Source organism: Lampetra planeri, chromosome 38 (genome assembly GCF_965212315.1).
Source record: "Lampetra planeri chromosome 38, kcLamPlan1.2.h2, whole genome shotgun sequence".
Lineage (NCBI taxonomy): Eukaryota > Metazoa > Chordata > Hyperoartia > Petromyzontiformes > Petromyzontidae > Lampetra > Lampetra planeri.
Window position 1 is genome coordinate 4,901,878 of NC_136144.1, and position 13,481 is coordinate 4,915,358.

A 13,481-nucleotide genomic window follows, 5' to 3' on the forward strand; every position below is an offset into this window, starting at 1 on the left:
ATGGTGGCTCATCTAACAACCAGTGCCTGGCCTCTCACCTCCGTCTGCCACCATGGCAGAAACAAACTTCTTGGCGCCCTCGATGTTTTCAGCTGAAGCCTTCACCAGGCCTTGACTGGCCCAATTTTTCACGCCGTAGGAGAAGGTCACAATGTTAAAGTGGTCCTTTGGTCTCAGGTCGTCCAGGATTTTCAGCATCGCTTCCTTTGTCTAAATGACAACGCATAATGATTAGTGATGTGCCATTAACGATTGGCTTCCGGTTTTGCATTGGCTTCCGGTTGAGGAATGAATACGTTAAAAGGTATCACTCATTACACACAAATTGCTTGTCACAAATGAACCACAATACCTTGCTGATCTCATCAAAGAGCATAAACGATCACGTGGAATCTGGTCATCCTCGTAGCGGCTTTTGGCTGTCCATCGAAGACAATCACCGCATCGCACGCTTTCAGATGCGCTTCTGCGGCTGTCTGGAACGCTCTTCCTTCCGATATTAGGAAGCCACTGGAGCTATACACTTTTGAATCTGGATTGAAAACTAATTTCTTTAGAACTGATTTTTGCATTTAGTTTTGATACCCTTGCCTGCACCTGCCATTCGCACGGTTGGCTACGTACGATGCGAAAGAAGTTCAACATACATACGTACAATTAGAGTTTGGCTTCATGGGAGTGGAAGCCGGGAGGACCCGGAGAAAGCCCGTCACACACACGAGGGGATAACACTCAACATACGGATTCAATTTACAACCTGACTCAAACCAGTGAGTTAGCCAAATCTGTGGCCCACACCCGTTGCTCTACAGCCATTTACCAACACCTCGAAGCACTCTTCGCGGCACGGCCAGCAGGAAAGGGCTGTCTCCTACCGTATGGACCAAATCACTTGGCGGAATCTCAGACGTAGCTCAATGATATCCGCTTTCACGAGCCGTTCTCTGACACAAAGTGCTTCGCTGCTCCGCGAGACATACGAACGGACTATTCCTTTCATGGCATTAACACGGAGAGCACAGTTAGGCTAGAATTAGGGAAAAATTCAACGCATTTTGGCTTTAAGTGTTACATTGGACATCCTCCATCAGGTATCCCTTGTCCCATGCTGTCTCGGCGTCTCACCTGCTTAATCTTGGTCCCAGACATCGACCCGCTCACGTCAATCACAAACACGATGCTCTTCGGCAAAGCGCTCAGCCGTTTTGGCGCAAAGAAGTGCGCAAAGTAGCCGTTCACTATCTGAAATGCAAGGACACGGCAAGTGCCACATTCACCACGTGCAGGACACACACACGGTTCCGGGGCGACGTACTCACGCGCACGCTGATCCGGTACTTTGGCAACACGTGTCGGCGGACCGCGGAAATATTTTTTTAAACTCTGAACCCCCCGCTGGGGTGTGGGGTGGTCAGGCGTTAAGCAGTCCGTGGCCCGTGGTTGCTGATTTGTGAGCGGTGCGTGAATACGTAATCTGTGATTGGTAAATGGTACATCGCCTCTGATCGGTGATTGGTGAGTGGTTCGTGATTCTTGGTCAATGATTAGTGGGCGGTTCGTGAATCTTTGGTAGTGATTGGTGAGTGGCTCACGGTTTGTGATTGGCGAGTGGTTCATGATTCATGGTCCATCATTGGTGTGTCCATGATGCGCGGGTGGCGAGTGGTTCAAGTTTGACTGCGAGTGTATCGTTATTGATGGTCCATCACTGGTGAGTGGCTCATGGTCCGTGATCCGCGAGTGGCGAGCGGTTCGAGTTTGACTCTGAGTGTATAGTTATTGATGGTCCATCATTGGTGAGTGGCTCATGGTCCATAATCCGCGAGTGGTGAGCGGTTCGAGTTTGACTGCGAGTGTATCGTTATTGATGGTCCATCATTGGTGAGTGGCTCATGGTCCGTGATCCGCAAGTGGCGAGTGGTTCGAGTTTGACTGTGAGTGTATCGTTATTGATGGTCCATCATTGGTGAGTGGCTCATGGTCCGTGATCCGCGAGTGGTGAGTGGTTCGAGTTTGACTGTGAGTGTATCGTTATTGATGGTCCATCATTGGTGAGTGGCTCATGGTCCACGATCCGTGAGTGGCGAGTGGTTCAAGTTTGACTGCGAGTGTATCGTTATTGATGGTCCATCATTGGTGAGTGGCTCATGGTCCACGATCCGCGAGTGGTGAGCGGTTCAAGTTTGACTGTGAGTGTATCGTTATTGATGATCCATCATTGGTGAGTGGCTCATGGTCCACGATCCGCGAGTGGTGAGCGGTTCGAGTTTGACTGTGAGTGTATCGTTATTGATGGTCCATCATTGGTGAGTGGCTCATGGTCCACGATCCGCGAGTGGTGAGCGGTTCAAGTTTGACTGTGAGTGTATCGTTATTGATGATCCATCATTGGTGAGTGGCTCATGGTCCACGATCCGCGAGTGGTGAGCGGTTCAAGTTTGACTGTGAGTGTATCGTTATTGATGGTCCATCATTGGTGAGTGGCTCATGGTCCACGATCCGCGAGTGTTGAGCGGTTCAAGTTTGACTGTGAGTGTATCGTTATTGATGATCCATCATTGGTGAGTGGCTCATGGTCCACGATCCGCGAGTGGTGAGCGGTTCAAGTTTGACTGTGAGTGTATCGTTATTGATGATCCATCATTGGTGAGTGGCTCATGGTCCACGATCCGCGAGTGGTGAGCGGTTCGAGTTTGACTGTGAGTGTATCGTTATTGATGATCCATCATTGGTGAGTGGCTCATGGTCCACGATCCGCGAGTGGTGAGCGGTTCGAGTTTGACTGTGAGTGTATCGTTATTGATGATCCATCATTGGTGAGTGGCTCATGGTCCACGATCCGCGAGTGGTGAGCGGTTCGAGTTTGACTGTGAGTGTATCGTTATTGATGGTCCATCATTGGTGAGTGGCTCATGGTCCATGATCCGCGAGTGGTGAGCGGTTCAAGTTTGACTGTGAGTGTATCGTTATTGATGATCCATCATTGGTGAGTGGCTCATGGTCCACGATCCGCGAGTGGTGAGCGGTTCGAGTTTGACTGTGAGTGTATCGTTATTGATGATCCATCATTGGTGAGTGGCTCATGGTCCACGATCCGCGAGTGGTGAGCGGTTCGAGTTTGACTGTGAGTGTATCGTTATTGATGGTCCATCATTGGTGAGTGGCTCATGGTCCATGATCCGCGAGTGGCGAGCGGTTCGAGTTTGACAGCGAGTGGATGGCGATTCGAGGTCCGCGAGCGGCGATTCCCTTCGCGGTTCGTGGTCGTGTTGCGATTAATATTATCGGTTGGGTTGTTCTCCCTCTCTCTCTCACCTCCAGTTGCCCGGCCTCCTCCGCTCGCTCCACGTCGTAACGGACGATGAAATCCCCGAGGACTCCATCCTGCGCCAGCGCCAGCTGCTGCTCCACGCTCGGCTGAAACCGCACGACCACCGAGGTGGCCGTGCGCACGATGGAGGTGGCAGGCGGAGGGTCCGCGACAACTGCAGAGGGGTAATCACAACACCACGTGGATTAATTATCGTCATCGTCTTCATCATCATCTTCGACTTCGTCATCATCAGGACCCTCCTGAAAACGAGTCATTAGACCCAATGATAATCTGGGAGAAAATCATGGTTTTTCTTTTTGCAAACGTTTCTGGGCACCAGGACAGTCTTTAAAAAAACAGGTTTATCCGTATTCTTAGGTTTTTTCGGTAAAGTCACGTAGGTAAAAAATTCAAATTAATAAAAGTTAAATACAAATAAAATAAAAATCCTCCGAAACGTCGTGATTTTTATTTTATTTTACTTTTATTAATTTAAATTAACATTTTTTACCTACGTGACTTTACCGAAAAAACCTAAGAATATGAATCCTTGCAGTCACGAAAGCTTCAAATCTAGGTTTATCCGTCCAAGACCAGGACGTTTGGTAGCTCCTTAAGTTACGAGACATGGGCACTTGATGCAGGATGTCCAACGTGAGATCTGAAGGGTGCTGCGATCCAGATGTACGGAGCGCGACATCAAACAACACCTTACACTACTATCTGCACATCTAAGGAGGTACCATCATTATTGCGCCTCCATTTCAACAAAATCGTGATCATCATCAGCTATTATCTACAAATGGATGAAGGCCTCCCCAAGCCGCTGCTCTCTCTCAAGATTCCAGGATGCAACAATCCACCCAGCTCCTGCACATGAGCTGACGCCATCCGCTCCATGTCCACAGCGGACGCTCCTTCATTCTCCTGAGCATGGTCCGTCCCATGGCTGCCACTCCATCATTATTCTGAACCATTGGCCGTTCGTCCCTTATAAGTAACGTGGCCTGCGCCAAGCCCACTCACGTGTGATGGAGCGCCGCACTCGAAGACACTGGCGGAACCATCCACCGCATCAGAAGGTCAGCAGGTGTATGCGCTCGTCTCCGTCACACGTGTAACATTAAAGGCAAGCCATGGTCGTGAGACTGTGGTCATGCAAACCAAGCTATGAGCCACACAGTAAACACACTGTGGGTTTACTGTGTGGGATTACTGTGTGTAGGTTTACTGTGTGTGGAACAGCAAAACGACACGAACTCTCTCTCTCCTTAAGCCCTCTTGTCGTGGCGAAGCAGACCTCACGAGCCACGCTCAGTGCCATCGTGCGCAAAAACGGAATCGAATTTAACCAGCGGATGGAATGAAACCCAGTGACAAGACACACGAAGCGCCGCCTCTCTTGCAAGTGGCGACCCGACCCGAGCTGGTGGCTTCCACTGCTTAAGGCGCTGGCAAGAACGTCCAGGCGGTGACCACAGTTTCAGCTTCACTCCTCTTGCACCCCAGGGCACGTGCCCGACCGTGCTGACGACAACGACGGTGCTGAGGTCGTGTTGGGGTGCTCGCGCGGGAGGGAGGGAGGCCTTCCTCAACCACCTCACTCACCACCGACGTCATTGGTGATGAGGTTGCTTGTGCGGAGAGGAGGCACGGTGATTCGGGACAGCCCAGCCTTCTCCTCGATGGACACCTCCACCGTGAGGTTGTCCACCGTCTGCTGGGGACGCACGCTCACCACGTGCTCGTACCTGGAGGGACCGACGGTTCGCCTTTTATTACCGCGCAGTCGGCGAGTTCGGGTCTAGCCGAGAATCCGGTCGCCTGCTGTGTGTGCCGAGGACTAGGGGTGCCGCGGTGACGTGATGTTAACTACCTCGCCTGGTATACAGGAGGCCGTCGGTTCAATCCCGACCCTGATACCTGCTGTATACTGCGAGTTTGCATGTTCTTCTCATGGAATTTTCTCTGGGCCATCCGGTTTTTCCCTCCACATGCGTTAAGAGTATGTGGCTGCTGTACATTGCCACGCGATAAGCCACTTCGTTGCGTGAACAATTTTGGCCAGGTTGCATCCGAAATAGAGCTACGTAGCTCAGTGATCCTTACTTGGCGAAGTAAAACATTGTTTAATAGTTTTAGTTTAAAACCTGCAGTCAGTGGGCGACAGAGCCTTCGGTAGCAGCCAGGAGCCTTGTCTGTGGGGCAATGCTCTTCCCTAGGACATCACCAGGGACTCCTGGTCGGTGGAGTCTTTCGGGCCCCCATTTTAGAATGTATCTCTTCTCGCTGGCGCGTACCACCTGTCCGTGGAGGCTCCGTGGCCTTCTACATCGTTTTAAAAAAAGAAAAATGTTTTTTACACCATTGGAACCTCATTTGCCAGTTTACTGGCAAATGAGGTTCCAATGGTGTAAATGCTTCACCCGAGCTCTCATACTCTGATGGTGCATTGTCTTTGAGTTGTGCGCCTTTTGGTGTCATCTGGTCCAACCCATGTGAGATTAGGCTCTAAGGAAAGCTGTCTCGGGTGTGGACCAATCAACTTCAAGGACAGTGCATGCATTATCAGAGTTATGTTTTTTGTTTGCATTATGACTGCAGGTATTGTGGTCTATGCAAACATGACTCCTTGTGAAAAAGGTGTCAGTTTTGTTGCCAGATAAAAGGGTAAAAAAACAATTATCATTTTTAGTTGTATTCGCCAATATATTTGTGAGGGGTCGTTCACGGTTTGGCACTTCTCTGTAGAGCGCCGTGAGGCCTTGCCCGTGAATGGCACCACAGAGTAACCGAGCCTTGGTTTGGGGGTCCGTGATTGACTTGGCGGTTGTGCGATGTGGCTCGCTGTGGTGTCGGGGTGACGGTGAACAGTGGGAGTGAGGCGATGGTGAAGGCGGTAAGGCTGTCAAACCCTGAGCCGCAAGGAGATTAGCCTGAAGCGCAATACCTTGCTGATGTCGTCAAGAAGCGTGAAGCATCACGCAAACTCCAGTCATCCTCGCCGCAGCGGATTTTGGCTCGCCATCGAACAAAGACAGTCACCGCAACACCGGCTTCTGCAGCCGTCTGGAATGCTCTCCCCATCTGATATTATGAAGCCACTGGAGCTACGCACTTTTAAAGCATCTATATTGGAAACGTATTACTTTAGAACTGCTTTATGTGTCTTGTTTGATGTCCTTCCCCCGCACCTCCGAATAACACGGTTGAATACATACGGTGCGAAAGAAGTCCATAATACGTGCATTCGTGCGGTAGGCTGCCGAGCATTTAACCCGACCAAATTTCCAAAGCGAATTACTCTCCGCTCTGCGATCTTCCGTAATTTGTTTGCACCGGGAGATATCCGGCTTGAAAACCGCCATGCGGGGGACCGAATCGAAAAAGTCAACGGCTGCAATCAGTACGTTTGGCGAGTATTGGGGGGGGGGGGGGGGGGCGGTAGTGAGTGGTGTTGCCCGTGGTGAGATGGGGTCGAGTGGTGAGTTGGCAACACCGGCGGTGGGTTGTTGATGTTGCAGTGGCGGTTTTGGTGAGGTGCCGCTGCCTTCTGGTTCGTGTTGTGGTGAGTTTTTTTAGTTGTCGGCAAGTGCTTTTATGGTAAAAGTTGCGCAGGTGAGCGTCGTGGTTGAGTTGGTGAGGTGGAGGCATATGGTGATGTACTGGCGAGTGTCGTAGCAAGTTGGGTGGTGGCATGTGCTAACGTTCTGGTGAGCATCGTGGTGAGATGGTGATGCGGTGGCATCTACTCCTGTTGTGGTGAGCATCTTGGCGAGTTGGTGGCGTGTGCTCCTGTTGTGGTGAGCGTCGTGGTGAATTGGTGATCCGGTGGCATCTACTCCTGTTGTGGTGAGCATATTGGCGAGTTGGTGGCATGTGCTCCTGTTGTGGTGAGCGTCGTGGTGAATTGGTGATCCGGTGGCATCTACTCCTGTTGTGGTGAGCATCTTGGCGAGTTGGTGGCATGTGCTCCTGTTGTGGTGAGTTTCGTGGTGAATTGGTGATGCGGTCACGTCTACTCCTGTTGTGGAGAGCGTCATGGTGAGTTGGTGATGTGGTGGCATCTACTCCTGTTGTGGTGAGCATCTTGGCGAGTTGGTGGCGTGTGCTCCTGTTGTGGTGAGCGTCGTGGTGAATTGGTGCCGTGTGTCACCGTGCTGGCCATGGCGCTCGCTCACCATTCCAGCTTCCGCTGCAGGAGCTCCTCATAGCTGAGGGTGAAGAGCGCACGGCTTCCAGCACCCACGTTCACGCTCACCGTGAACTTGTCCGTTTCCCTTTCTCTGCACGCGGGGGCACGGGGGTCAAATCATCATCATCGTCATCATCATTGTCATCATCATCGTCATCATCATCGTCATCATTGTCATCATCATTATTGTCATCGTCATCATTGTCATCATCATTGTCATCATCATTGTCATCATCATCGTCATTATCATTGTCATCATTGTCATCATCGTCGTCATCATCATCGTCATCATTGTCATCATCGTCATCATCATCATTGTCATCATCGTCATCATCATCATTGTCATCATCATTATCATCGTCATTATCATTGTCATCATCATCATTGTCATCATCATCGAACATCATCATCATCGTTATTGTCATCATCGTCGTTGTTGTCGTACTGCTGCTGCATCTTCTTCTTCCGTACGGCTGACGTAGATGCAGAGCAACGACTTCTATTTCACACTCAGGTGGTCAAGCCAAATAACCGCATCAGGAGCAGCAGAGTGGTGCTTTGCTGTAATGTCTCCTTCACCTTTGTGGATCGGGCTTCGCGTCGTTATATGTCGTATCGTCTGCTGCTGCCGATTCACTGAGATGTAACGCGTAGATTTTCGCAGCAAATGTTCAGATTCATAATATAATTTCGGTTTCGGCCACGTGGTCACGATCTGACCAAATGTGTGTCGTAATAACCCTCCACCACCCGATGCAGCCAAAAAATCCAATTATCACGTGGTGTACTGTACACGCGTTTAACGATTGTTATTTTTATCTTTTCAGCTCGCTCGCCGCGGGTTGAGTTGACTGACAAACGATCCCTGAAGCCACATTTAGCGTTTAGTTACGAATTAAGGTTTTAAACTGCGCCACACATCATCGGAAAAAGATACAGGAAGTCACCATCTCGTGTGTCACCTGACCCGGCTTCTTACATAACTGTCTGTGACCTCACATGAACAAACCAATCCGATTAACCACTATAAATTAATGTAGCCCAATCTACACACATATATATAGAATCTATCTAGCCCAATGTTTCCTTCACGTGTGTTTGGCCATCATTCCACCTGAAACAAGAACGAGAGTGCCACCGAAGGGAAAAAAAATCCGCTAGAAAAAAATACATTCCATAAACGCAGGACCCGTCGATTTATCCCTGCGTAACCTGACCTGAGTAGTGGGCAAATAAGGTTAGTGGACAGAAGCTCACAGCTCAGCAAATGATCACCAGCCTCGCATGCCATCTGCGAGGGGCAAAGCGATAAGGAGAGAGACAGTGAAACAGTGCGTGTGGGGCAAGGCGAGGGGAGAGAGGGGGAGTGAATTGACCGCCGTTCACCATCCATTGCGGTGAACGGATGACAACTCCGGACGTAGCCATGGTAGCGAGACTGCTGAGGTCGAGTCCGGGTTTCAGCTGTGTGTATAATCACACAGCTGGGTGGGGGTGGGGGGGTGGGGGGGTGGGTGGGGGTTGGGTGGGGGGGTGGGTGGGTGGGTGGGGGGGTGGGGGGGTGGGGGGGTGGGGGGGTGGGTGGGGGTTGGGTGGGGGGGTGGGTGGGTGGGGGTTGGGTGGGGGGGTGGGTGGGTGGGTGGGGGTTGGGTGGGGGGGTGGGTGGGTGGGGGTTGGGTGGGTGGGTGGGGGTTGGGTGGGGGGGTGGGTGGGTGGGTGGATGAGTAGGTGGGTGGGTGGATGGGTGGAGGGGTGGATGAGTGGGTGGATGGGTGGAGGGGTGGATGAATAGGTGGGTGGGTGGATGGGTGGAGAGGTGGATGAGTAGGTGGGTGGGGGGGTGGATGAGTGGGTGGGTGGGTGGATGGGTGAGTTAGTGGGTGGGTCGGGGGGGGTGACATCTGTGAGGCTTTCACCTGGTAGCAACGAGCCCGGCCGACCAGCCCCGATCCACGGCCGCCGAGTACACCTGCTTGGCCTGCTCCTTCTCCTTCACGACGCCGGGGTATGTCTTGTTCCGTACCGTCCTGAGCAACACGGCGGAACACAAAACGGGGTCACCTCATCGTCCGACACGAGCGGGCCTTACAGGCTGCGTTCTCCTATAGCGGCGGCGGTCGTTGCGCTCCGGAAGAGCACAGCATGATGGGAAAAATCGCGTTGTAATAAATAATGTACAATGTAGTGCTAAAGCGCAGTCCGCGATCACACGCAAGATGCGTGACGGTAACTACTAGAATTATGTCCGTGTTTTCTTACTTCATCATCTTAACATGTCCCATCGGCATTGGCGAGTCTCGTTCACACAACGGTGTTCAACCACCACACAGCAAGCCACACACAGCCTTCTCCTCCTGATTCTTCCCTCGCGCACCTCCACTATAGAATTCTACCCATCGCCTTCCCCCCCTCCCTGGGTTCTTATCACCTTGCTCAATTCAAATACGGCCACGCCTCTTACGGCGCTCAGGATGCATTCTTGGTAAACGTCGCACTGTGTGAAACGGCGCTGTAGGAGGTCGCTATAACGCGGTCCCAATGGAGATGCGTTACTGACAGTGCAATATATATTTGTGTACCTATCAGCCATATATGAGGGCTCAATCAGGGTATCGGGAAAAACCTTAATGATGATGACACTGTAGACATCATCAATGTATTAAGGCATTTTTTATACGTATAAAAAAAACTGTTTGCCAGTGTCAAAGTATGAAAAAATAAGAACAGGTTTTCCCCTTTGTGACAATGAAACAGATGTTAAGATGGTCAAACACCCAATAGATTATTCCTTTTGCAAGGGATCAAGTCTGTATTAACTACACGTACTTGTGGAAAAAAACATGCAAACACGCTCTGATGATAATAATAATGTATGTATTGTCTTTGAAACTGATTTGTACTGTTCACCTTATGGCGTTCCCTGGTGTGACACCGGTGAGCATGTTTGTTAGCATGCATGTTTTTGCCACAAAGTGCATGTCGTTAACGCGGACCTGATTCCTTGCAAAAGGTATCCATTTGGCGTTTGAACAGTTTCACACCTTCTGTTTTATTGTCACTAAGCGCAAAACCGATTCTTAATTTTTTCACACATCGCAATCGTCGCCCCCCGCCCGCCCACCCCCTCCTGCGCAAACGGGACCCTCCCGAAAAAACGGAGACTGAAGACTCGGCGAGGCTTCCCCTCCGCGTCGACGCAAGCGTAACGGCAGCGGCAAAACGTCGACAGTCTACGCGTTGTTTTGGCGACGCTGCCGCCGCTCCGCAGACCACCGACGACGGAAATAATGAAAGTTCACATGGAGAAGGCGGAGATGAAGGCGGCCTCCGGGAGCTGTACGTGGAAGGTGACCTCCTTGCCGCGCGAGGCCGTGTTGAGCAGCCAGCTGTTGATGGTGGTGTGGGCGTATCGCGACGTGATCCGCGACACGACGCTCATCTCCGTTATCTTCGGCGTGGCGTCCTGCGAGCGGGGACGTACGCACCGCCGCAGTGAGCGAGGATCGGTCCGCGTAAAGAGAGCTGTTTCGCTCAGTGGGTCTTACCGGCTGAAATAAAGTCCCAAGTCTAAGAGGGCACCAATGTCGGGCAAAGGCCGATTGCCCGCCCTGTGCTGAATGCACACAGACTCGGCTCCTTTGTGCAGCAGTTGGAATGAAAACGTTTCTTCAGACTTAACCCTTTCGATGACGTACGTGTACGTACGTGTACGTCATCAGTTGTTTCGTACGTGTACGTCTCATCAGAACGGAATAAGAAGAAGACCTGAAATGACATCTTTATCGGTACGTCTTCAGGTTAGAAGGCGTACCGAGGCTCCCACAAGGCCATGCGGGAGGGTGTGTGGCACAGTTTGGCGCCTGCTATCATCGAGTGCGGTGGTCGTGTCGCGACAGTTCTCTGCAGTGAATACAATGTCTTTCAAAACGACGGCGTACAGCATATGGACTAATCGCCACCTGTTTCCATCTGTACGGGGATGGAGTGCAGCCTCCTTGCACAAGGCATGGGTTTTCTCCAGGTGCTCCAATTTCATCCCACACGTATAAAAACTAATTAATTGGAACAACACCTTAATATACATAGAACCGCAGACCTTAGGGGGGGGGGCGGATTTGGCACCGTATTAGCGCCTGGCTGCCTTTCCCACTTGTCTGCGGTTTCTTGCGCCTCCTAAGTCGTTCTCTCTCTCTCCTCGGGAGCGAGGAGCGAACAACCGTGCAGCGCGGTGTTATAAAATGTAATGATTCATGTTTAAAAAACAAAACAAAAACACTTGAAAACCGTTTACGAAAATGGAGTGGCTCCACTGAGAAATGGCATGGAATTGCAAGATACACACGTGAAGGGGACTCGGGAAGCGGTGCCATGGTTTCGAGAAAGTTCCTGACAGCGACGTGCGAAAATGTTCGTTGCAAATGGTGTTGAGAAACAAAAGCGACAAGAAGATAAAATGGGCTAAGTATGAGCCATGTCAGATTTAAACTATGAAAAAAAACGATTACCTGTTTTTCTTTACCAGGTAAGGAACACGTGGCTCTTTTTTCAGAAGCGACCTGGCCACAAATGATAGCTCAACGAAGTGGCTTATCACGTGGAAATTTATAACAGCCGAATACTCTGAACGCGTGACGTTGATTCTAAATGTGGAGAGAAAATCCGGAGGACTCAAAGAAAAATCCACGCGACCACGAGGAGAGAGACGCGCAAACTCTAAATATACAGCAGGCGTCAGGGTCGGAATAGAACCCACGACCTCCTGTATACCAGGCGAGGTAGTTAACATCTCCTAGCCACCGTGGCGCCCCATTTGTCGATGACACAGCAATAGTAACGACGAGTTGGCAATGAGCTCCAGGAAAAGATCGAAGTAGTTAAAAAAAAAAGGTTGCAACGTTGGGCTCCAGTTAAATCTGAAGGTTCCAGGCTCAAAGGCAACTTGAGTGTGGCCAATAACAGCTTATGAACATACACATATCCCAACGCCGGTTCTCCCCACTTCGTGTTCGTCGTGGGGGGCTCTTTGACCATATTTCACCACACCGATCAGTTCAAGTACAGGGGAGGGGATCGACCCAAGAGGACTGGTTTGGATATCACTCGCCAATGACGTTAGCCATGGCCAAGAATAAAACCCAGGTTGGTGGGTACAAAGTGTGCCGTGCGCTAACCATTGCACCACCAATGTCACCTACTGGAGTGAAGTTATTATTCCGGTTTTCCCCTCCACATTTAGAATCAACGTCACGCGTTTAGAGTATTTGGATGCTGCTATAAATGTCCACGTGATGACGATGAGCTGCCACCTCGTCGAGCTGTCATTTGCGATGGCTAGGGTCGCTTCTGCAAAAAAAACCTGGGGATCTTACCTGGTAAAAGAAAAAAAAAATTGCGTAATAGTTTTAAGTAGGGGTTCAACGAACTGCGTAAAGCACAACACGCACCTCATTCCCGTCGACGGGACCCGCTCCAGTCCACGTCGGCAGAGCGAGCGCGAGACACAAGCCCAGCAGACGAAGTCTCGCCATGGCTCCTGGACTCACGTGTTGCTTTCCCCACCTCTTGCAGCGTCTCTCTCGGTTCCTACTCACGATCGCTCGCTCGTTCGTTCGCTCCCTCTCTCTCGAGCGCGCGCACACACACACACACGCGCGTGCTCGCTTCGTTTTATGGATTACCGAACCGCGAGTACAAAGAGTGATCTGTTGTGTGGGTTTTTGTTTGTGTGTGTGTGGTCACGGGGTTGGGAGGTGGGGGGTGAATGTTGATTTTACATCGGCGTGGGGATTGCACACGTTTCCCATAAAGGGGATATGTGCTTGCTGTTTTGTCAGGAATTAAAAAAAAAGCCCCGCGCACGCAGTTTTAGATGGGAACGTGGACCACTGGGGGTGATGGGAGCAGGAGGTGGAGGAACTGGGTCAATATTTGAGATGAGATACCAGTCAAGGCCAACACTGGCTGCCTGCCATG

General features: G+C 51.0%; 1 protein-coding gene across 3 annotated transcripts in view; it reads right to left on the reverse strand.

Moving 5' to 3' along the window:
* Nucleotides 1–13,224, reverse strand: part of LOC144731224 (inter-alpha-trypsin inhibitor heavy chain H4-like) — a 33,482-nt gene extending 20,258 nt beyond the window's left edge. For all 3 annotated transcript variants that reach the window (XM_078612235.1, XM_078612234.1, XM_078612232.1), the window contains exons 1-8: nt 12,953–13,224; nt 10,808–10,971; nt 9,425–9,535; nt 7,495–7,599; nt 4,922–5,064; nt 3,316–3,485; nt 1,126–1,242; nt 39–210 (exon numbers count right to left, since the gene is read on the reverse strand). In XM_078612235.1, coding sequence (XP_078468361.1) covers nt 39–210; nt 1,126–1,242; nt 3,316–3,485; nt 4,922–5,064; nt 7,495–7,599; nt 9,425–9,535; nt 10,808–10,971; nt 12,953–13,036 — 1,066 coding nt within the window. In that variant the 5' untranslated portion in view covers nt 13,037–13,224. The remainder of the gene's footprint in view (nt 1–38; nt 211–1,125; nt 1,243–3,315; nt 3,486–4,921; nt 5,065–7,494; nt 7,600–9,424; nt 9,536–10,807; nt 10,972–12,952) is intronic.
* Between the last annotated feature and the right edge of the window lie 257 nt (nt 13,225–13,481).